The 24898-nt window shown below is 37.1% G+C and overlaps 1 protein-coding gene across 4 annotated transcripts in view; it reads left to right on the top strand.

Moving 5' to 3' along the window:
• Window positions 1–24898, top strand: part of PAPOLG (poly(A) polymerase gamma) — a gene marked incomplete at its 3' end in the record, with an annotated part of 71679 nt that overhangs the window by 36137 nt on the left and 10644 nt on the right. Inside the window, exons 1-13 of one of the 4 annotated variants that reach the window (XM_079941636.1) lie at window positions 3455–3899; window positions 5928–6089; window positions 7584–7650; window positions 12294–12375; window positions 12603–12712; window positions 13918–13971; window positions 16102–16213; window positions 18932–19021; window positions 22171–22309; window positions 22944–23016; window positions 23804–23924; window positions 24268–24352; window positions 24767–24820. In XM_079941636.1, the coding sequence (XP_079797762.1) occupies window positions 6043–6089; window positions 7584–7650; window positions 12294–12375; window positions 12603–12712; window positions 13918–13971; window positions 16102–16213; window positions 18932–19021; window positions 22171–22309; window positions 22944–23016; window positions 23804–23924; window positions 24268–24352; window positions 24767–24820 (1034 nt within the window). In that variant the 5' untranslated portion in view covers window positions 3455–3899; window positions 5928–6042. Of the gene's footprint in view, window positions 1–3454; window positions 3938–5927; window positions 6090–7583; window positions 7651–12293; window positions 12376–12602; window positions 12713–13917; window positions 13972–16101; window positions 16214–18931; window positions 19022–22170; window positions 22314–22943; window positions 23017–23803; window positions 23925–24267; window positions 24353–24766; window positions 24821–24898 lie in introns of those variants that run through there. The other 3 variants (XM_079941635.1, XM_079941634.1, XM_079941637.1) reach the window with 3 other exon arrangements.

Below are 24898 nucleotides of genomic sequence, written 5' to 3'. Positions count from 1 at the left end.
AATTTCTAAATTGAGTATAGTTCCCTGTGTTGTATAGTAGGTCCTTGCTGTTTAATATCTATTTTATATACAGTAATTTGTATCTGCTAATCCCAAACTCCTAATTTACCCCTCCCCCCTTTCCCCTTTGGTAACCATAAGTTTGTTTTCTATGTTTGTGAGTCTATTTCTGTTTTGTAAGTTCATTTTTATCATTTTTTATTATTTTAAAAATATTTATTTATTTATTTGGCTGCGCCAAGTCTTACTTACAGCACGCGGGATCTTTAGTTGTGGCATGTGAACTTTTAGTTGCGGCAGGTGGGGATCTAGTTTCCTAACCAGGGATCGAACCCCGGCCCCCTGCATTGAGAGTGCAGAGTCTTAGCCACTGGACCACCAGGAAAGTCCCATTTGTATCATTGTTTTAGATTCTGTGATATGTTTTCGATATCATATTTGTCTTTCTCTGTCTGATAAATTTTATTTTTAAATATACATACCCTTTGACATAGTAATTCCATCATTAAGAATCTATTAATGACTAGTGATACAAGTGTAGAGGATATATGTATAAGGATGTTTACTATAGCATTATTTATAATATAAACAAATCTGAGACAAATGAACCAGTGAAATGGTTAAATATATTTTGACAAATATTACATATTATTTATGACAAAGAATACCATATTACTGTGAAAAAGTAGGTGTGTACTTCCTATATTGGTTTGCTAGTGCTTCCATAAGAAAGTAACACAGACTAGGTAGGAGGCTTAAACAACAAAGATTTATTTTCTCACAGTTCTGGAGGCTAGAAATCTGAGACATGTCAGCAGGGTTGGTTTCTTCTGAGGCCTCTCTCCTTGGCTTGTAAATGGCAGTCTTCTCCTGTGCTTTCACATGGCCTTTCCTCTGTGCCATCTGTGTCCAAATTTCCTCTTCTTATAAGGACATCAGTCGTACTAGAGTAGGGGCCACACTAATGACCTTATTTAAACTCTTCAAATATAGTCACATTCTTGGGTGCTGGAAAATAGAACTTCAACATATGAAATTTTGGGGACACAATTCAGTCCATAACATTTACTAACATAGAAAGATGCTCATGATTTTTTTGGTTAAAAAAAAAAAAGGAGCAGGACAACATGTGCAGTATGACCCCTTTATTTATTTTTCAAAATTAAAAAACAATAAAATCAAAACCTCTGGTACATGTTTATATGCGGTTTGGGTTATATCGAAAACATTCTGGAAGGATAGATACCCAGCTGTTAATAATGGTTCCCTGGGGAGTAAAAATGGAGTTAGGAATGGAAGGGAGGGAGAGATTTCCACTCTTTCTTTTCTTTTTCTTTTTTTTTTTTTTTTTACAAACATGGGTTACATTTGTGTTTTTTTTGTTTTGTTTTTTTTGATGTGGACCATTTTTAAAGTCTTTATTGAATTTGTTACAATATTGCTTCTGTTTTATGTTTTGGTTTTTTTGACCATGAGGCATATGGGATCTTAGCACCTCCTGCATTGGGATCAGGGATCGACTGACCAGGGATTGAGCCCACACCCCCTGCATTGGAAGGCAAGTCTTAACCACTGGACCGCCAGGGAAGTCCCATGGGTTACATTTGTAATTGGAAAATTTTAGCTTAAAAAGTACAGCTACAATGTAGACCACCGCCCCCCACACACACAAAGGAAAACATATTCTTCCTTGAAAGAAAGTGTCCTTATTGAAATGGGGGTTGGGGACTGGCATTCAATCCCAGGTAGATTAACAAAGATGGGGAAAATGGGGAGAAACAAATAAAAATGAGGCAAACTACAAATAACAACGTAAAACAGAATTAAAAAGTATTGTTCTGATGTTGACTTTGATAATTACATAAATAAAGGCTTAAAGCTGTCTTTGAAACACTTTAGGATTTCCTTGAACTAGTAGAATTGAAAGCAGAGTTTACCTTTCTTCCAAATTCCTGCAGCAGGTAAGAGCAAACAAAGCATTGTATACAGAGAAAAAAGCAAAACAAAAGCATTCTATAAGAGAAAAGAAAGAAAGGCAAGAAGGAAAAGAAATATTTCAAAATTAAATACATAAACAAAGAGAAAAATTAGGAGATAAGAGTTATGGCAATCAATGTAAATAAGAGTTAGATTTATTGAATCCTATGTTCCTGGCGCTGAGCTAAGGACTCTGCCCTGTGCAGGTAACAGAATCAACCTGCAACTCTTTCTGGCTTTGGGGTTTGAAACGAGGCTGAGCCCTGAAGAGAACTCTATGCAACTAGTAACAAATGTCTTGGTTAGAAACCTTGAGGAAAGGAGACTTTCTGTCTCCCAGTCTGGCAAGATTCCCTAAACTGTTGGGGAGATGGGGAGAGGTGGGAGAAGAATTAGCCCTGTGATGCTTCTGGGCTGAGACCACAAGCCCTTCCAATGAGCCCTAGACAAAACCTAGAGGCAGCAGGGACCCTCGAGGCCCATGTGCCAAGAGAACAGGAAGGTGCTTTTACCAGGGCCCAGGGCCAGATGTACGCAATTTGCCCTAACTCCTCCATCAGCGAATACCCTGTTCCAGGAAGCCACTATTGACCATCCCAGCCCTCAAGTTTAGGCAGCCTGCTTTAGGCCTCCCTAAATGCCCTGACCCCATCTTATCACGGACCATACCATATTTTAATCTTTGTATATGCTTGTTCTCCTTCACTAGACTGTGAATTCTCAAGAGTGGGAATTAAGTATCTCCTGTGCCTGACACATAGTAGGCGATTTAGTTCTACAACAGAAGAATATCACTTATATTTGACTGTTTCCTCACTAAACTCTAAACTCCATAAAATTAAAGAATATACATCTGGTTTTATGCACAATTAAATCACTGGAGCCTCACACAGTGCTTGGGACAGATTAGATTATCAATAAATATTTTTGAATGATTAATTCTGTCTTCTCTATGATTCTATCTTCTCTATCTACTGTGTCACGTTCCAAGAAAAAGCATCTTCTTGACATTCTTTTCCTTGTAACGACTTAGTGTTTTAAATTGTTTCTGCCCTTTAACGTTTTAAAATTTGTCATCATTTTCCCGTTTTCATCCTCACACTCACATGGCACATGATCTCCACTATTTGAAAGTGTGCGATTTTGATTCAGCCTTGTATTTATCCTCCTATTGCAAACTGCCAGCCTTCCTATCAACCTCCGTTACCTAACTGCTAGAATGCCATGAACCAGGGGCGGTACTTAGAGGTGAACAGTTAGCTTCCAATTTACAAGCTTGCTTCTCTCCGGGGTAACTGCAAAGTCACACGTTCCTGGGTGTGACCTTTTCACGACATAATCTCCTCCACGAGTGGGTTAATTAGATTATGTATGACTATAACCGATTAAATTAAAAGTGTGGTATAATGGAAGAGTTAAAATAGTATTCGCTGGGCAAGGTTGTGGAGTTTTTAAAAATATATGATATAGGCTTTCATAAGAGAATAAGAGAAACAAGGAAAACATGTTCCAAATTACCTTCCAAGCAGTTAGTCTGGATTGACAGTCCCACTGACAAAGGAGGGGACCAAACGCTCCTTCGCACCGGTGTCGGCAGCCGCAACCGGCGCCTCTGTGGGCGGGGCCACCGGAGCCTCCAGGGACCCAAAGGGAGAGGGGGCGGGGTCAAGGCGGGTCCAGGCCTTCAGGGGCGGGTCCTCAGCGGGCGAGGGGCAGGCTGGGAAGAGGCGCCATATTGGCGTCGGCCGCGCTGTATTGTCATAAATAGAGCCGGTTTTCTGGTGTTTTCACTACTCGGTTGGATGCCTCGGCCGTAGTAAGTGAGACAGTGAGCGAGCAAGCGAGCTACAAGCGAGCGGAGGAAAGTGGACAGGAGGAGAAGGGAAGAGCAAGAACAGGACTCCAGAGCGAAAGACTCGCCGGTGAGGGAGGCGCAGGAAGCGATGAAAGAGATGTCTGCGTAAGTGGTGGGGGCCGGCGGTTGGGGGCGAGGCATAACGGGGTGGGCTGGGGTGGCCGGCCTGGCACCCGTTTCTGTTCCCTGCCCCTCGCGCCGTGCCCTGAGCTCTCTCAATGGTCTCCTTCCCCTCTCCCGGCCGTTTGGCAAGGGCACCTCCCCTACACCCGGCGGCTCACCTGGTCACCGCTGCACAGACTCGGGGACTGCAGGAGTCCCCATCTGCCCCTGGCTGCCCTACCTCTGAGGACGCCCCCAGACAAGGTTGCGTCGGAAGAGAGGCGCGTGTGTCCGTGGGGAGAAATTGTCGGTTACTCTCCTGCCCCCAGCGCTGTCTGAGCCGGTCTCTGCTCCTGTCTGCATTGGCGCAAATACCATCCCCCTCCCTCCCCCTCCTCCCTTCCTGACCGGCTGTCTCCACGTCTCCTGGAGTGAATGACCTATCCCAGCCCATGGGTTTCTCTTTCGTAATGACTATGGTCTCCCTGGTCTCCCCACCTATCCACAGTACATCTGCCGGTCTATACCTCCTGCTCATACTTTGATAAGTCAGAAACAGTGTCCGTGCTTGGCAAGATTTTGTTGTAGCTTCTTACATTTTAGTTTATTAGGAAATAATTTAAACATAAAGAAAAATGCAGAGAATAACATAAGCATCATTTGTGTAGCCACCATCCATCTCTCCCAAAGCATAACTTTGCGTGTGTGTGCGTGTGTGTGTGTGTGTGTGTGTGTGTACACACATATCTTTATTTAAAAGAAAACAAGCATACCGAATACATCTGAAGGATTCTGTTACCTTCTTCAGTGGTCCATCCACCTCCCTCTCCAGAGTTCCCCACAGTTCCAAATTTGATGCTTATTGCTGCATGTTTTTTATGCTATTACTATACATGTATGTGTCCATAATCGGCATTGTTTTACTTGTTTTTAAGCTTTATATAACTAGTATCACACTTGTCATTCAACAACTTCTTTAGTACAACATAATATCTTTGAGATTTGTCCATGATAGTATTTTCAGCTCTAATTAATTAGTACTACTGTATTGTATTCCATTGTAGGGATACACCCTAATTTAGTCCTTTTCCTGTTAGTGATTATTTTAGGTCATTTCTAAGTTTTTTTTTTTTAATGTTACAGTGTGGCAGTGAACATTTTTGTACATGTCTCCTTGTACACTTGTACTAGACTTGCTCCAAGGGTGTTTACTTATAAGTGGAATTGATGAGTGGAAGGGAATGTGGAATTCTGTTGCTTGCCTTGTTTTCCTGTCTAGATGAGGGAGGTTCAGAATAATGGATTTGGAATTTCAGTGCTAGTAGGGACCTTGATAGTCAACTTTTTCAGCATATAGATAAGAAAGTGGGGCCCAAGGTAGCTGGTGTCATAGACTTCACTTAGACAATGAAGAAAACAATTAACTAGAGTGACAGAATGTTAGGACTATAAACTCTGATGCAAGCAAGGAATGTTAATGTATGTTTTGGGAACAAATCTAGTTGTGATTGCTTTTTAAAAGCTAGACTATTTCACTAGGACCTGCTAATGGGATGTTTTTGTTTCTTGGGGGGGGGGGCATTGTTTTTACTTAGAGCTTTCTTTCAAGTGGCTGACTGCTTTTCAAAGACTGACTGTAGATGGTACTTGACTTAAGTCTGCAGGGTGTGTAGTGGAGGTGGCCCTGGCCCAGCTCCCATTCAGGCTCTTTGCATTTGAGCTGAGTGGTGTTGGTACAGCTGTCCTGATGCCAACACAGGCTGCTTTTGGCTTGAAAAGACATCCTAACCATGAAAGCTTGAGGCAGTATGAATAGTCCTTCATCAACATAAGCACAAAATATCCTTTTTTCGTTAAAAAAAAAAAGCGGGGCTCCAACCATTAGTACTTACTAAACTTTTAAGGTAGCTAAAGTAATGAGTGGATTGAGAGATTTAATGTATCAGTATATGGTACTTTAAATTTTTTCTGCTGTTTCATTTTTCTTGAACAGAAACACCGTGCTGGACAGCCAGCGTCAACAAAAGCATTATGGAATCACCTCTCCAATTAGCTTGGCATGTCCAAAAGAAATTGATCATATTTACACACAGAAATTAATTGATGCCATGAAACCATTTGGAGTATTTGAAGATGAGGAAGAATTGAACCACAGGTATGTCACTTAACAATGCAAAATATTTCATAGTACATTCTTTAATCATTAATTCTGTGAACATATATCAAGTACCAATTATGTCCCTGCCTAGGGATATAAAAATGACAAAATGAAGAGAAAACTTGGCCCTCCTGGAGTTTATATTTTAGTTGAAGGTTAGAGGAGGAAACTAACAATTAGCCAAGTAAGTAAAATAAATACAGTGTTACACTTGACAAGTGCTGCTGAGAAGAATGAAGCTGGGAGAGGAGGTTGTCAGGGAAGGCCTCATTGACATTTGAGGGAAATTTTAAAGGTGAGAGAGGAGCTATGTGGGTATGAGGGAAGAGCATTCTAGGCAGAAGGCTTGAGGTGGGAGTGTACCTGGTATATTTAAGAAATAGACAGCAGGGTAGCCTAGGTATGTGAAGCAGAGTGAATAAGAAGGGAAATGTGGGCTTAAAGTAAATGAGGTGGGAAGGAGCTTGGAAGGAAAGGTCACTTAGGACCTTGAAAGCCATTTATAACGGTTTTGGCTTTTACTCTGAGTGAGATGGGAAGCTGTTAGGGTTTTGAGCAAAAGATTGACATGATTTACTCATGTTTAACATAGTCACTCCGGCTGCTTTACCGAGCATAGTCTGAAGGGGGGTCAAAGGCAGAAGCAGGGAAACTAGTTAGGAGGCTATTATAATAACCCAAGGAAAAACATGATGGTGGCCAGAACTAGGGATGGCAGTGGAAGTGATAAGAAGTAGTAGAATTCTGGATGTATTTTAAAAGTAGGGTGGTTTAATGACTGTGGAATGTGAGGGGGTGGGAGGGGAGGGGTCAAGGACGATGCCAAGATTTTTGGTCTCAGCATCTCGAAGGATGGGATTCCATTACCTGGGGAAGGCTGAAGGAGAAGCAGGTTCGGACAGATCAGGAATTCAGTTTTTCATGTGTTATCTTTGAGATGCCTAAACTCCTCTATCTTTCTTCCTTTTTTTTTTAAATCTGGATTTGGATATGCCATTGGTTGCAAGTTTGTTTTAATATCAAATTGCTTTTATTAAGTAAATTTTATAAAAATTAGCCAATAAATTATTTACCTGTTTTTATTATCCAAAAACTCATAACTGTCAGTGAGAGAATGCTAACCTCTATTATCACCACACTGAATTGATTTTATTCCATAGTAAGGCCAAGAAAGTTGACAGTTCAGTTGGCCTCTGCAGCTTTATTGAAGGTAATTTTGATTTTTTTATTAGGCTTTTTGAATTTTGAAAATAGCTCAAAGACCAAAATACTATCAATCACATTTATCGTCTCTTTGGAACTCTTAGGAACCTAAGAATGCCAAAGAGATGTGCCATGTGTCAACAGATGTGATAGCATTAGCACGTGTATAATATGCTTTTACTCTAGCACCAACACAAAGGTACTGCCTATATGTTTAATTACTTTTTAAAATAGTTTGTTTTTGGTGTGTGTTTGTTTTCATCTAAAGCATGTTATTTTTTATTATAGGCTGGTTGTTCTTGGTAAACTGAACAATTTAGTAAAAGAATGGATTTCTGAGGTCAGTGAGAGTAAGGTAAGACTCTAAACTAAATTGAATTCATAGTTTCATTATGTCCTGGTAGTAAGATGCAGAGTTGAGAATAATCAGAAATACATTAAAACTTTTTAGTATACTTGGAAATGAATTGGTGTAGATATTGAGTCCTAAATAAGTGAGGATTTACCCCAGAGGTAGCCAGTGTCTGACTGGAGTTCACATAAATGTCTTGCTTGACTCACATGTAGTAGATCAAAATTTAACTACTGAGATTTTACTTTAAAAGCCAGATTTCAGACTTCTTGTGAAATACCAGGTCTGGCAGCACTGGGCCTTCCTTTGTGCAAGGCAGGAAGAGGCTTGAGTGGAATTGGGCTCCTCCCCTTCAGTGCTTCATGGTCCCCATCACTCCCTGCTCTCTCTGACACAGCAACTGTCAGTTATCAGTTTCTGTGTTTCTTATGTGTATACTTTCGTCATTTGCATTCCTGCCTGGCCCATGAGACATAGGAGTTTGCAAACCCTAATTTATACTTACACAACTTTTTCCCCCCTCTGGTAGCTTAACTATTTTTCTTCTAAAATCGATTACATTTTTCTTGCTTTCTTAGAGTATTTTGAGTATAATTGAATTCTCATTTGTCAGGGAATCATCACTATGAATATTATTTTACTGGCTGTAGTAAAATGAGGTGTAGGGCATGTTCAACTGGGTAATACTATTTGCCCCTTCACGAAGTGGCTCAAACTGTTGTATTTTAAATTTTAGGGTTTTTTTTTTTTTTTTTTTACAGTTTTCCCATCTCTTAACAGCATTCAGCTGAAAGTTAATGGCTCACAGCAGTAGTGTCTCTCTCTGTCAAATCCCTTTCTGCCCACTAATCTGCATCAGTTTAGAAATTAGATAAACACCTGTTAGAATTCTTTCTTTTACAACTTTTATTATTTCCTTCTGTACTTATGATACATATATAAAATTGGTTCTTTTAAAAAATGGGCTCTGAATAAGGTTATGAGGGACTGTGCTAATCTACAATCATTGAGTTTAAATAAATGGTCTTTACGCTGTTTACTTTTGCTGCCAAATGACTATCTGGCTCATTTCTGAGCTCACAGCAGGGTTATCAATAGTAGAGGTTTTCAGTTAGGTTGAATTCTGAGCAGGTGAAATGCTAGTCATGAGTAATAAAAAAAAAAAAAAATCATGCTTGTTTCTCTGCTACTAGCTGATCAACTCCTTAAGAAATAAACCTTATTCACCTGTGCAACCTCAGGACCGAGCTCAGGGATTGAATAAATGTTAGCCCATAATTGCTATGGGTATGCAAACCAGATACACAACTTGCTAGAATTCTTTTAAAATCAGAGTATCAAGCTTTATGACTTCTTGTGTGGTCTTTATGTCAGCTGATGTGGTTGTGCTGAGGTCTTTGCTCCCATCCATATTCTAGGATACATCAAGGGAAGTCAAGTGTTAAACTATTCACAAAAGAGGCTAGATTACTTTATTGAGAGATACACCTAACTAATTTTCTTACTGTGTGGTTTTTTGCACCTAAAAGAAAAATCCAGTAGAATCTGTTCCAAGGTCAAAAGGTTTTTTTGTTTTTAATTATTTAAATTGCTTTTTCTCTCATTTCATTCACATCAGTGCTTTCATCTGCAAAGACCAGTAGCTGGTTTCCATTTAATTTCTAGGCATAAAACCATTGTTAAAAATTTGAGGCTTTGCCACTGTTTGGCATTTTTTAAGCAAAGAAAATAAAATATGTAATCATTTTAAAAATTTTAATTGGTTTTAACATCTTTATTTGCATAGATAAGGTGATTGGTCTTTTTTATATCATTATAATTCCCTTTCATTTATGCATATTTTAGTTTGAAAAATATCTGAAGGATTTGAGTTAGATCAAAGATCATTTTAGTATTCTACACACAGTTGGAATATTTAAAGTTTAAACAGTCCAGAACTCCAAGTCAAATCATTTTAGTTAAATACTGTGGTTTGTGGGGAAAATACTTTACTCTGTGATTCAGTTTATCACTTTCTCATAAATCAAGAAGAAATCATGCTTTTCAAAGTAGGAAGGTAAACTAAAAGGGGCTTCTCTATCCTTTTGATTCATGTTAGTCATCAATAATTTTATTAACTCTTTCTAGCTATTATTTGTGGTACTCTTGAAACATGTCCGTTAAACAGAAAATAACAAACATAATGTCCTGTTATGCAGATACTTTTAGTCAAGTTCATTAGCAGATATTACTCTCTGGAACTTGGACTGGGCATTTTGGGGAAATAGAAGTAGTAGACAGAGTTCTCACCTTCAAGGAATTCAAATATAGTTGAAGAGATGGAACTAACATACACAGAATAAAAAAAGTCAATAAATGTAGTATAAAAGTGGTTAAAGATAATAACAGTAGAGGAGCACAGGGGGAAAAAGGAGCTTGTTACAAGATGGATCATCAAAGAAAGCTTCATGAGGGAGGTGGAACTTGAAGTGATCTTTGAAAAATAGATGGTATTGAGATACCCAGAGAGGATGGCAAGCATTTGAGAGAAGGAAAATGGCAAATGCAATGGAAAGGAGACTAGGTTATGTAACGTGTTGGCAGTTGGAGCTTCAGAAGGGAATATTAGGAGACAAGGCAAGAAAGATCCTTAAGAGCATACTGTGGATGTCCTTGGGATCCAAGGATCAGAATCCGTAGAAGAATGCATTGGCAAGTTTTGAGCAGAAGAGTTATGTAATAGAGTTAATTTAAGAACACCAGCCAGTGAATTTTTAACAAAATGGAGTAAGAAATAAAGACTAATGGCAAGAGGGTAACTTATGATACTGTCAAATAGCACAGAATGGGAGTGGGTAGGGAGGAAGTGACATGTGAGGGATATAACCTAAGAATTGGTAAGCCAGGAAGAATAATAATGACTTATAGGTATGGGCAGTAAGGAAAATAAGGAACAAAAATAGAGAAATCAGGAGGTATACCTGGTTTATCATAGGAAGAATTTTTTGCTAGGTTTCAGGCATGTATACTGAAGTGGATCAGAAAGTCTGAGTGAAAATATCTGATGGGCAGTTAGAATTGGCTCTAGAGAGAGGTGAAAAGTAGCATTGTAATTCTGGTACAACCAAAAATATGTTAATTAAAGTTGTTAGATTAGGTCTCATAAGGAGATCATGTCAAGAATTACCCCACTTTCTGGCAGAAATATTACAGAGCTAGAATCAATAAGTTAAGCATATCTTTCACAAAAACTAAAGGGGAGATAGTATTAGTCAAGAGTATGATAACTGTAGAGAGCTGAAAGTGCATTAATTTGGTAGTTCCAAGTTCCTTGGTGACTTTTAAGTGATGGAGCCAAATCAGGTAATTTGGGGGGACAGGTAGGGTCAAGTGATAAAAAATGTTTTTCTTAAGATAGAGATGTGTGCATGTATACTGGACACAAATTTGTCTTGTCTTTCCTCTGGAAATACCTTCATTACTTCAGCTGCAATCAAAAAAGCTCTGAAGTACTTTTACAAATGTCAGGTCACCAAACTTGACAAATGTAGTACATATCAGTAGCATTTAGGCAATTTTTTAAAATTGAGGTATAGTTTATTTACAATATTATATAAATTTCAGGTGTACAACATAGTGATTCTCAATTTTTAAAGGTTATATACTCCACTTATAGTTATTATAAAATATTGGCTATATTCCCTGTGCTATACAGTGTATCCTTGTAGCTTATTTATTTTACACATAGTAGTTTGTACCTCTTAATTCCCTACCCCTATCATGTCCCTCTCCCTTTCCCTCTCCCCACTAGTGACCACTAGTTAGTTCTCTGTATTTGTGAGTCTGTTTCTTTTTTGTTATATTCACTAGTTTGTTTTATTTTTTAGATTCTACATGTCAGTGATATCATACAGTGTTTGTCTTTCTCTGTCTGACTTATTTCACTAAGCATAATACCCTCGAAGTCCATCCACGTTGTTGCAAACGGCAAAATTTTATTCTTTTTTATGGCTGATATTCCATTCTGTATATATACTGCATCTTTATCCATTCATCTGTTGATGGACACTTAGTTTGCTTCCGTGTCTTGGCTATTGTAAATAATGCTGCTATGAACATTAGGGTGCATATCTCTTTTCAAATTAATGTTTTCATTTTCTTTGGATATATACCCAGGAGTGTAATTGCTGGATCATGTGGTAGTTCTTTTTTTTTTTTTAATTATTTATTATTTGGTTGTGCCGGGTCTTAGTTGCGGCAGGTGGGCTCCTTAGCTGCGGCTCAAAGGCTCCTTAATTGTGGCTTGCTGGCTCCTTAGTTGCGACGCATGGGCTCCTTAGTTGCGTCATGCAAACTCTTAGTTGCGGCATGCATGTGGAATCTAGTTCCCCGACCAGGGATCAAACCCAGGCCCCCTGCATTGGGAATGTGGAGTCTTAACCACTGCACCACCAGGGAAGTCCCTGGTAGTTCTGTTTTTAGTGTTTTTTTAGGAACCTTACTACTGTTTTCTACAGTGGTTGCACCAATATACATTCCCATCAATAGTCTACAAAGGTTCCCTTTTCTTCACATCCTTGTCAACATGTATTAGAGCATTTAGACAATTTTAATGCTAAATAATTTGAACAATTGAATGCCTTAAAAATTTTTTTATTTTATTTTAGAATCTCCCACCTTCTGTTGTGGCTACTGTTGGTGGAAAAATTTTCACCTTTGGCTCCTATAGGCTTGGAGTACACACCAAAGGTAATTGCTTTTCTATGTTTTACTGGTAAGAACTTGCAATAACAAACTTATTTGTTGTTCATAATCAGAAAATACAGAGGAAAAAATTCCCATTATCTCACTACTAGAGTACTATATTATTTCCTATACTCATCTTACGTAGTTTCTTCTGTACATATGTTTGTGTATACAAAAATGTAATACATATTCAATATACTGTTCTTGATAATAAATACTTTGATTTGCAGGAGCTGACATTGATGCACTTTGTGTTGCTCCAAGACATGTGGAGAGATCTGATTTTTTTCAGTCTTTTTTTGAAAAATTGAAACATCAAGATGGCATTAGAAACTTAAGAGTAAGTATCCTCTCGTATTTAATATTTTGAATTTGTTAACAGATAACTGCAAAAGCTAGGGCTTATGATGGTTGATGTATTTCTTAAGAAGTTGCTGTATCTTGTTAAAATAACAGTAATGACTAAAAACATGGGCTTTTTAGTTATACACACCTGTGTTGAATCTAGAATCTACCACATATTAGCTTGTGGATTTTGGTCAAGTTACCTATTCTCTCTGAGTCTCAGTTTCCTTAGCTATCAAATGAAGATCTAGTGATAACATTCTTATAAAGTTTTTTGGAGGATTGATGAGATAATTTACATAAATCATTTACTATAATATCTGATAAATGGTTGGTGCACAGCAAATGGCTCATTATGTATAAGGTTCAACTAGTAACTCTTTATGTGTGTATATCTAGCCATTCATTCAGCAAATAAAATTTCAGCACCAATGATTCATCAGATACTGGCCTTAGTCCCACAAATACAAGAGCGAACAAGATAGTTTATGTGAGGGAGGGACTGGGGGTACTAAGCAAACAGGTAGTTTTAATGCAATCTCAAGTGCTTGGATAAGGCGAAGCTCAGAGGATTTGTGTTATTTGGGTGTCTGGGAATGGAGAAGGAGGTTAAGAATTTGTTAGGTTGGGGAATTCCCTGGTGGTCCAGTGATTAGGACGCCAAGCTACCAGTGCAGGGGGCGAGGGTTTCATCCCTGGTCGGAGAACTAAGATCCACACATGGCAGTGGGGCCAAAAAATTTACAAAAAAGAAAAAAAAATTGTTAGGTTGGGGGATTAAAGAAGGCTCAGAGAAACGTTTCTACTAAATCCAAGTGATATAGATTTTTTTTGATAGATTAGTCATGGGATCTGATATTTTAATATCTAACACTAGTGCTTTTTGTAAATAATCAGTTTTCAGCTAAGTTCAACAAATAGTAAATACCCAGATGATAGCAGTTCTGCCTGCCAGTTTCTGATGAATATTTTTAGAAGGATAATATGTTAGGTAACTACTGTCATGGACATTTTGCGTATCTTAAACAACACAGTCACAAAGTAGAAGTGCTTGCTTAGGTAGAATGAGAAACTAAGAAAATTTTCAGTTTTCCTACTGAGTTAAAATAAAAATTGGGAGAAAAAGTATTCATGTTACTGGCATTTGGGAAGGATAAAGGATTACACCTTATTTGTTATAATTGTTTTCTTTTATTGTAGGCTGTAGAAGATGCCTTTGTGCCTGTTATAAAATTTGAATTTGATGGAATTGAAGTAAGTGTTAAATATTTTTCTGACTTTATAATTGAATTATTTAACCTATATGGGTTTGTTTGTTTGTTTTATAGTTTAAAAATCAGACTTATATAGGCACAAATTTTAAGGAATCAAATACTCTAGTCATGGTGAGTCCTTCCTCACCATGGAAAAGGAACCAGCCTCCATCCCTACCCCCAAGATGTTTATACACATCCTTCTCATTCCCATAATCTCCTAAAATAATTATATTATTATAGTTTTAGTTGGAGCAGTATTCAGTGTTTATATTATTACGGTCTTATAAATAATGTTCAAAACTGAGCACAAAACGTACTAGGTTACCATTCTTTGCTGTGTGTCTTTTGTTTTCTTGGGAGTTAATGTTTTGTGTTTTATTTGCTTGATGTTTATACTTTGACTAATTCAAATTCAGTCTCTCCTAGTTGTCTAAATCTCCGCTAAATAGATTTGGATTTCTCAGGTGTCCTGTCATTATCGTCTTGAAAAAATATCTCACTGATTCTTCTCACTTCTTCTAATCCACACTGATTGTTCTCCATGACTGATAATACAGCTGTCATTCTGACATCTTTCTTCTCTCATCCTGGGATTTCCTTTTGCTTCTCTCTTGAGTTTTCTTCTTTCTTGACTTACTTTCATTTTAGTGGCACTCATCCACCAGCTTCCTGAAAAAGAGCACATATTTTTGAGATCTTGAATGTTTACAAATATCTTTATTTTGTTCTCACACCAAATTGATAGTTTGGCTAAGCATAGACTTCTAGGTGGGAAATAATGTTTCTCAGAATTTTGAAGGCCTTGCTTCATTGTCTTCTAGCTTCCACACTCTGTTGAGGAGTGTGAGGCCAATTTGGTTACTCATGGTTTTTATGTGACCTATTTTGCCTTTTTGGCCACTTGTGTGATTTTCTTTTCTTCTTTTTTCCCTGGTCTTCATAGTTGTAAAATTTTTGGTAATACACTTTGTTTTGGTATGTGTCTTTTCAACCAAATGTGCTAAGGCACTCAAGTAGTTCTTTCAGTTTGGAAATACCTGTCCTTCAGTTCTTGGAAATTGTATTGAATTCAGTTGTGTTGCCCGCCTTTGTTTTCTGTCTCTTTCTGGAACTCCTAACATTTGTATGTTGGACCCCCAGGACTGCCGTGTTTTTTTGGTTTTTTTTTTTTTTTTTTTTACTTCTTCCTTCCCACTTATAACTACATCTTCATATTTTTGTTCTGCTTTTTGGGGGTTTTCTCATCTTCTAAATGTTCTCTTGTTTTCCATTTCTGCCATCATATTTTTTTTAATTAATTTTTTTAAATTTATTTATTTATCTTTGCGGTACGTGGGCCTCTCACTGTTGTGGCCTCTCCCGTTGCGGAGCACAGGCTCCGGACGCGCAGACTTAGTGGCCATGGCTCACGGGCCCAGCCGCTCCATGGCATGTGGGATCTTCCCGGACCGGGGCACGAACCCGTGTCCCCTGCATCGGCAGGTGGACTCTCAACCACTGCGCCACCAGGGAAGCCCTGCCATCATATTTTTAATTTCTAAGAATACTTTTTTATTCTCTAAATGTTCCTTTTTATTTAAGAACTTATTTACAGCCTCCTGTCCTTATTTCCCAGATATAATATGTTTTATCTCTGCTTCCTTAGATCTGCTGAGTCTGTTACCATTTGTCCCATCTGCTTTCCAGATTTCATGGTTTTTACCGTTGTCTCCTTCTGTTCTCTTTGACTTAGTGGGTTATGCCTTTAAAAACAAAATAAAACTAAAACAAAAAAACAAAACAAAATTTTGCTGGTATTTTAGTGGGGTTTCAAGAGGGAGTGAATGTAAATGTGTTGGATCTGTCATCTTATCTAGAAATTCACTTACAAGGTTTTGATTTTTTTTAATGATTGGCAAAATTAAAATGCTTACTCTTAATTTGAAAATTATTCTCCCAAAACTTTGCAGTGATTTTCCAATGTGATATTACCTGCATAGGCCTTTGGAAGTTTTGGTAGAACTTCCCAAACTAATAATTAGAACTTTTTACATTTTTGAGGTGGGAAGGGGGGAGAATGGACTAAAAGGAGAAAAAGTAATATTTCTCTCTCTCTCTCTCTCTCTTTTTTTTTTCCATCTTTCCAAAGATTGATCTAGTTTTTGCAAGACTGTCAATACAAACCATATCAGATAATTTAGATCTAAGAGACGACTCTCGACTGAGAAGCCTTGATATAAGGTGTATTCGCAGCCTAAATGGTAAGCTTCTAAAGAGAAATCTCAGATACCTACTTGAAAACAATTAGATGAATAGAGATCTTTTTGCAAAACTATTAATAGACGTTTTAAGAATTAGACAAACTCAGTTAAAAATGATGTAATTTTCTTTATACAAGTAATCTGATCACATTTAAGCATCTTAAAACACAAATTTACTTGAAATGTTTATGTTTATAGCAGTGGTCCTCAAACTTACTGGTCTCAGGACCCTTTTATACTCTCAACATTTTTTGAGGACCACCCCCCCCAAGATCTTCTGTTTATGTGAGTTATATTTATCAATTTATCATATTAGAAATAAAAACTGAGAAATTTTTAAGGTGTTTAATTATTAGTTCATTTTAAAATAACAATAGTAAACCCATTATAAGTGAATATAAATATATTTTTGTGTGAGAATGGCTTTTTTATTTTTTTGCATTTTTGCAACTGTTTAATATTTGACTTAATAGAACACAGCTAGATTCTCATATCTGCTTTTGCAGTCAATCTCTTGTAAAATTTTGTTTTGATTGAAGTATAGGAAGAAATCTGGCCTCTTAAAGATATGTAATTGGAAAAGGAAGTATTTTCATAGCCTTTTCTGATAATTGTGGATATTCTTTAATACTACACCAAAACTTGACTGATGACAATTTCCTTTTTTTTTTTTTTTAAATAATCTTCTTTCTGGTGGAAGCCTCTTTTTATTTATTTATTTATTTTTCTTTTAAAATTTTATTTATTTTTTGCTGTGTTGGGTCTACATTGCTGCGCGCGGGCTTTTCTCTGGTTGCGGCGAGCGGGGGCTACTCTTCATTGCGGTGCACGGGCTTCTTATTGTGGTGGCTTCTCTTGTTGCAGAGCATGGGCTCTAGGCGCATGGGCTTCAGTAGTTGTGGCACGCGGGTTCAGTAGTTGTGGCTCACAGGCTCTAGAGCACAGGCTCAGTAGCTGTGGCGCACAGGCTTAGTTGCTCTGCGGCATGTGGGATCTTCCCGGACCAGGGCTCAAACCCATGTCCCCTGCGTTGGCAGGTGGATTCTTAACCACTGGACCACCAGGGAGGCCCAATTTCCTTTTTCTTTTCAACAGCTTTATTGAGGAGTAATTGCATACCATAAAATCCATCCTTTTTAGGTGTACAATTCAGTAGTCTTAGTATATTCACAGAGTTGTGCACCACAATCCGATTTTAGAACATTTTCGTCATTCTCAAACGATCCCTCATACCCATTTGCAATCATTCCTTTTTCTAACCTCCAATCCCAGGCAACCACTAATCTACTTTCTATCTCTATAGATTTGCCATTTCATACAAATGGGGTCACGTAATATGTGGTCTTTTGTGTCTGGCTTCTTTCACTTAGCATAATGTTTGTGAGGTTTATCCATGTTTGTAGCATATATCAATAGTTTGTTCCCTTTTTTGCTGAATAAAAGTGATCTTTTTAAAGTGTTAATTAGAATATCAGACCTAAAACTGTATCAGTTAACTTTTTGTACTCTGTTGCATTAAAATCTGTTGGTCTGTCTTATTCTTTGAATGGATCTTTTACCCATGCCTGATTTTGTCCTATCATGCCTTAGTCATTTAGAAAATACTGGCTCACAAAGTTATTTGGATCGTCTAAATGTTAACACACATTTCATTATAAAATAATTTTTAAAAAAATCACATTCATTAATGTCACCACCAATCTCATTAGAAAAGTCTAAGTCTTGGAAAGCTGTCAAGCTCACACTAGCAGATACCAGTTGTCCAAAATTCTAATTTTTACTTGAAACTTCAAGTTTTATTATTGGTAACAAATTTTGTCATTTGTTTTCCTAGAAGTGAGGAGCTCACTTTGTTCATTTTTTAGGAACTGTCTGCTAAATACCCAAGTATGAATAACTGTAGTTGTCTTGTCAATCATTCTTTCAAGTAAAACTGGTGTTCCTTGAAAAAAAACAGATAGTTCAGCTTACCTTGAAAATGTTCAAACATCACACACGTTCCTTTCCTGTTTTCTAACTGCAAATTTGTGGTGAAGATAATATTGTCTACTATTTCAGTTTGTTGCCATGGCTTTGATTCACTGCTAAGATACCAGCAGTTTTACCCACCACTGGTTTGGCACCATGAGTGCAAATGTTAACACAGTGAAACAGGCAAAGAAAGCATTAATATTATAGAAATAGATTTGACCTAATAGATTCCCAGCAGTCCACTGACCACACTTTGAGAACCACTGGTTTGTATTGGATTGGCCAAAAAGTTCATTCAGGTTTTTCCATAAGCTGCTATGGAAAAACCCAAATGAATTTTTTGGCCAACCCAATATTTTGTTTAACTTAATCATTGCATTTTGCTGTATTTCCAGAGTGCAACAGTAAATCACAGTATTTGTGGATAAGGTTTGCATTAAAGCAATAACAGTTTTATAAGTTGGAGGCATTTGATTAACAGTAAAGCCAAAGGTGGAAAAAAGCTAAAAAGATATTCAGACTCATCTCTTATTTTAATATTGGATTGTATAACCCATGTGCTTTTTAATTCTTTGTAAGCAAACTGATTTCTCTTATATAAGAGCTACATTTAAAGTACATAAAGAAATTAAGCCTCATATTTTAGTATCTTTGATATTTTTAGCATTTGAGAGTCAAAGTTAGAAGGACATTTGAATTAACTGGAATTTGTTGCATAATGAAAAATGAATGCTTTATGTTTTTCAGGGTGTAGAGTTACTGATGAAATTTTGCATTTAGTGCCAAATAAAGAAACTTTCAGACTCACCCTAAGAGCAGTCAAACTATGGGCAAAACGTAAGTATCCCAAGTCTTTTATTTTACGTTTGCATTATAAAATTATAATTTTCAGTTGCTCATGGTAGAAGCACATATGGGAATTCCTGAACCTGTTGATACCTTGGGGGATTGAGGTGCAGTAAGCTTTGGAGAAGCTATTTCTTTTTCACGTGTGATGCTTACCAGTGCTCTGATGTGTGACTTTACCTTCTTCTCCCATGGGTGAAAACTAAAAGCCCCTGACTTTACATCTTGGATTGCAGCCAGGGAGTCAGAATGAGTTAGAACTTGAAGAGTAAAACCCTTACTTGTGTTCGAGCTGTCTATGGACAGGACCATCTCATCATCTCTGTCTCCCCATTCCAGCAGAGAGGCTGGTGTATAGCAGGTGTTCAGTAAATGTATTAAGTGAAGAACCTACTGTGATAGTTTTAACCTTTTGTTTTTACCTTCCAACACTCTTCTAATAAAGCCTTGAACTGTACTAGTTTATATATATATAGGATGTGGTTCCTAAAAGACCCAGCCCTGAGCTGGCACAGCACAGTTTGTATTATTTGTAACTACATTTAAGCTGTGCTGCACTTCTGGCACCAGGTTTTACAATCTAAAACAGTGCTTTCCAATCAAACCTTCTGTGATGATGGAAGTATTTCATATCTGTGCTGTCCAATACAGTAACCATATGGCCGTTGAGCACTTGAAATGTGCACCTGAGGAACTGAACTTAAATTTTATTTAATTTTAATTAAATTTAAAATTTTAAAATATCTAAAGTGAAAACATAGGTCCTCACAAAAACTTTTACACAGATGTTCATAGCATTATTAATAATGTCAAAGTGGAGACGGCCACAAAATGTGGTATATTCATAATGTGGAATATTATATGGCAGTTAAAAGGAGTGAAATATTGATACATGTTACAACATAGATGAACATTGAAACCATTATGTTAAGTGAAAGAAGCCAGTCTACATATTGTATAATTCCATTTATGTGAAATGTTCAGAGTAGGCATATCTATAGAGGTAGAAAGTGGATTTAGTGGTTGCCTAGGTCTGGGAAGACTTGGGGGAAATAAGAGGTGTGTGACTGTTAAAGTTTTCTTTTTGGGGTGATGAAAATGTTCCAGAGTTGATTAAAGTAATGATTGCACAACTCTGTGAATAGAATAAAAACCATTGAATTTTATACTTAATTGATGAATCTTATGGTATGTGAATGATAGCTCAATAAAGTTACCAAAAAAATACTATATATAGGCACATGTAACTTGTGGCTACCATATAGGACAGTACACATCTAAAAAGACCTTAAGCAAGTAGAATTTGTCCTTGGGCTCAATTATATTGTGTAGTCAGGGTAAAGTAATCTGCAGTAACGGGGTATCATGAACAATTTGTTTTTCCTTATAGATTAAATACCATGTTTTGTCAATTATTAGATGCATGTTTTTCACATTTAACATAACTGAAATGATATTTTGTATTTTTTTCTCTTAATGGGACATAAAATCATCTATATTATATAATAACTGAGGACATCTTAGTTTTGATGAAATATGGTAATGCTTCTTTATAGATTGCTGTAAGAAACAGTCATTCAAAAAAAGAAACAATCATTCAAGAAAATGAGTAATATCAATGGTGTATTGTACTTTATGGAGAGATATACAAATTTTTGCACAATACTGAAGTCAGTCCCCAACTTTACAGTTGAATTTTTAAATGCCCAAGAACATGATTAGGGTAGTCCCCCCTTATCTGCCATTTTGCTTTCTGCAGTTTCAATTACCTGCAGTTAACTGCAGTCTGAAAATATTAAATGGAAAATTTCAGAAATAAACAATTCATAAATTTTAAATTGCATGCTGTTCTGAGTAGTGTGATGAAATCTCTCGCTGTCCTGCCTGGGACAGAGATGGTATTGCAGTACTTGTGTTCAAGTAACCCTTATTTAACTTATTAATGGGCCCAAAGTGCAAGAGAGTGATGCCGGCAACTTGGATTTGCCAAAGAGAAGCCTGTAAAGTGATTCCTTTAAGTGAAAAGGTGAAAGTTATCAACTTAAGGAAGGAAAACAACCGTAGGTCGAGGTTGCTAAGATCTACATAAGAACGAATCTCCTATCATGAAATTGTAAAGGAAGAAAAAGAAATACGTGCTAGTTTTGCTGTCTCACCTCTGTGAAACTGTGAAAGTTATGGCCATGGGACTTCCCTGGTGGCGCAGTGGTCAAGAATCCGCCTGCCAGTGCAGGGGACACGAGTTCAAGCCCTGATCCAGGAAGATCCCACATGCCACAGAGCAACTAAGCCCATGCGCCACAACTACTGAGCCTGCGTGCCACAACTACTGAAGCCCGCGCGCCTAGAGCCCATGCTCTGCAACAAGAGAAGCCACCGCGATGAGAAGCATGCACCGCAACAAAGAGTAGCCCCCACTCACTGCAACTAGAGAAAGCCCCAAAGACCCAACACGGCCAAAAATAAATAAATTAATTAATTAATTTTTAAAACGTTATAACCACAGTGATAAGTACTCAGTTAAGATGGAAAGGGCATTAAATGTATACAATAAGATATTTTGAGACAAAAAGAGGCCATATTCACATAACTTTTATTATAGTACATTGTTATAATTGTTCTATTTTTATAATTGTTGTTAATTTCTTACTGTGCCTAATTTATAAATTAAACTTTATCATAAATATCAGTACCATCCCATGTTTCAGGCATCCACTGGAGGTCTTGGAACGTTTCCTCCACAGATAAGGGGGAACTAGTGTACTGTTGAAAAGTTTTTCTTCCCTACTTGTGGACCCTCTGAATATCTTTCCTCCTCCCTTTCATTTCTCTCTCAACCACAGATATTGAAAGGTGGGAAATTCCAATGTCATATCAGTAGAGCCCAGTTGGACAGTCAGAACTGAGGCAGGGAACTGAGATGTCTGTATTGGAGGGCAAAGTAGGGGGTAAGATGAGCAGCTTAGGGTTTACTGATAAGAATGTGAGCCTAACATGAAGGTCTGTTTGTTGATTTTAATGTTTCTATAAGGGAGAAAAGTTCTAAGCAAATCTTAGGAGGGAAGTTGTACTGTTCCTTACACTTGAATGTCATGGATAGTAGGTCCTAACAATAATTAACAACTGTATTAATTTTCTAGGACGTGGTATTTATTCCAACATGTTGGGATTCCTTGGTGGTGTCTCCTGGGCAATGCTAGTTGCAAGAACTTGCCAATTATATCCAAATGCAGCAGCTTCTACTTTAGTTCATAAGTTCTTCTTAGTTTTTTCCAAGTGGTAAGTATTCATATGCATATTTTCACTACTTACTAACCTCTGCCTATATGTAAATTTGTTTGCAAATTTAAGAGTTTTGCTTACACCTTTTGTCGTCTTACATTCCTTTTTTAAGTTAAATTTAAAAACATCAAAATTGAGGCAATGATGGGACCCCAGATGGTGCTTTCTTCTAGGGGGACTGTGAATGTGGGCCTTTAGCTTATGAGAGTAGTCTTTGCTAATTACTAGCTATATAGAGGTTAAGATCTCCTCATATGTAGACTAAAGATGATAACTATAGCTGCTTCACACAATTTATTAGGAGTATTCTCAGTAAGTGTTAGCTGTTGCTGTTATTAAATTATCAGAGTTAAGTCCATGAAAGCAAATGAGAAGGAAAGAAAAAATTCAAGTTTAAATTAGTTGCAGCTAATGGGCAAAGTAGTATTTGCCCTTTCAGAGAACACTGCTTTAAAATAAGCAGCTTTTTCCTTTGTATACTCCCTTCGTCAGTTTCTTTTTTTTTTTTTTCAATACCAAATACCCAAAACATTTGCTGTGTGAAAGTTGGAGCAGCATCTAATGATTTTAACATTTCATATAGTTCCTGAAATGAGGTCTTATGTGAGTTTATTTGCTTATTTCATGTTAGGGAATGGCCAAATCCTGTGCTGCTAAAGCAACCGGAAGAAAGCAATTTGAATTTGCCAGTTTGGGATCCTCGGGTATGTGACTTATTACGGCATTTCATTAAAACCTTTTAGGAATAGGATGATTCTGTAAAGTGCAGTCTAGTTAAGGATAATTCCTCTTGTTCCTGTTCATCTTCCTTCTGTGTAACTATAGTCCTTTCCCTCCCTCTACTGTGTTTTTTCGGTGCAGATGATTTGTATCTCCAATCCAATCCAAATGTTATGTCATTAAAAATCACCCATATAAGACTTGAGTGGGTATATCAACCAAGATGTTATAATCTATTGTTAAAAACTGTCTTACAAGTAATTAGTTACTAATAATAAAGTACTGAAGTATATAAAGGATGTACTTTGCAGTACAGTTTAAAGCAGATTCATGGTTCCAAGATAGCATAACTCTCACTCACCTTGCATTTTAATGTGCTTCTAAAGTGATACTCATTCCTCTGAGTAACCAAGGGGAAGTCATCTGTTGAATAGGTGCAGAAAGAGGATGGAGAACCACTGGACCAGATAATGCTTTTTGCACTTATGATATTGTATTTCCTTGGTTCTAAAAGACCACTGTTTATAAGCTGCACCATCCATTTAACAGCTTTTTGGGGGAGAAATAAACTTCTGCAGAGTTTTCTTTAACTTTGATTATCAGACACATCTGACTTCAGAAATAACTGAAGTTGGGGAGGGGAAATGTACTTCTTAGAACTGAGGAGATGTAGTATTAAATTTATATTTCATATTCTTCAGACTTTTGGGGATGAAGTGAGGACAACTGAAATAGGAGAATAGATCAATTATTCTGCTTCTAATTTCACAGGTAAATCCATCAGATAGGTATCATCTCATGCCCATAATCACCCCTGCCTACCCACAACAGAATTCTACGTATAATGTGTCCACATCAACTCGAACAGTAATGGTAGAAGAATTTAAACAAGGTAAACCTGTCAGCCCTATTACCCTTTACATGTTCCCGCGAGTTTTTGATTGACAACAGTGTTATTCTCTATTGCAGTTATGCCTATTATTTCTAAAAGTTCTTTCAAATGTGTATTTTTTAAGTACTTGGTTTTGCAAAATACATGATAATATGAAGGCCAAAAATAGAGCCACCCCGGTCTGGTTGAAATTGACTTTTATGTTCTAAGAAAGAGCATAATAAATCTACACTTTTTTTTACTCAGGGATTTGGTAGGGTTAGAACTTTGGGCGTAGGGTCACACAGGAGCTGATAATACGATGGTCAGTTTTCAAAATCACTGTCTGTCTCTCTTTCTTTAGGTCTCGCAGTCACAGATGAAATTCTTCAAGGGAAATCAGATTGGTCCAAACTCCTTGAGCCACCAAATTTTTTCCAAAAGTATAGGTATTTGAAATTTTGCATTTTGTGTGTGTGTGTTTAAGGAAGAAGAATGTTAAACTTATAAAGTTAATACACAATAGGTGACGTCACTTATATTTTAAGTGAGGTAAAGGATAGGTTAGCAGAAACCCTAGGTGATGAGAAAGTCTCTGTATTCTAGTAGTGTCTAACCCAGTATTTGTGGGTTTTGGGGTTTAGTGAATTGTTTTTAATTAGAAGGTCTAGAATTAATTTTGTGAAAATCAGAGCATGTTTTAATTTTCATAAATGTGTGCCTGTATTAGCTGTTTTGTTCATTGGGAGGGAGAAGGAGTAATAAAGAAAGAGTAAAAAAGAAAAAGTAATAATGGAAAGTCAGACCCTAACAATGTTTCTCTGGCTTTTTTCCCCCTGATTATTGCTGAAAATTCTTCACAGACATTATATAGTATTGACTGCCAGTGCATCAACAGAAGAAAATCATCTAGAGTGGTAAGACATTTCAAGTTCTCTATCTACTGTGTGATGATAACATATTTATATGGTACTTTATCATTTCTAAAACACTTT

This window comes from Stenella coeruleoalba, assembly GCF_951394435.1.
Source record: "Stenella coeruleoalba genome assembly, chromosome: 13".
NCBI lineage: Eukaryota > Metazoa > Chordata > Mammalia > Artiodactyla > Delphinidae > Stenella > Stenella coeruleoalba.
This window is presented reverse-complemented; position numbering and strand designations above follow the sequence as displayed.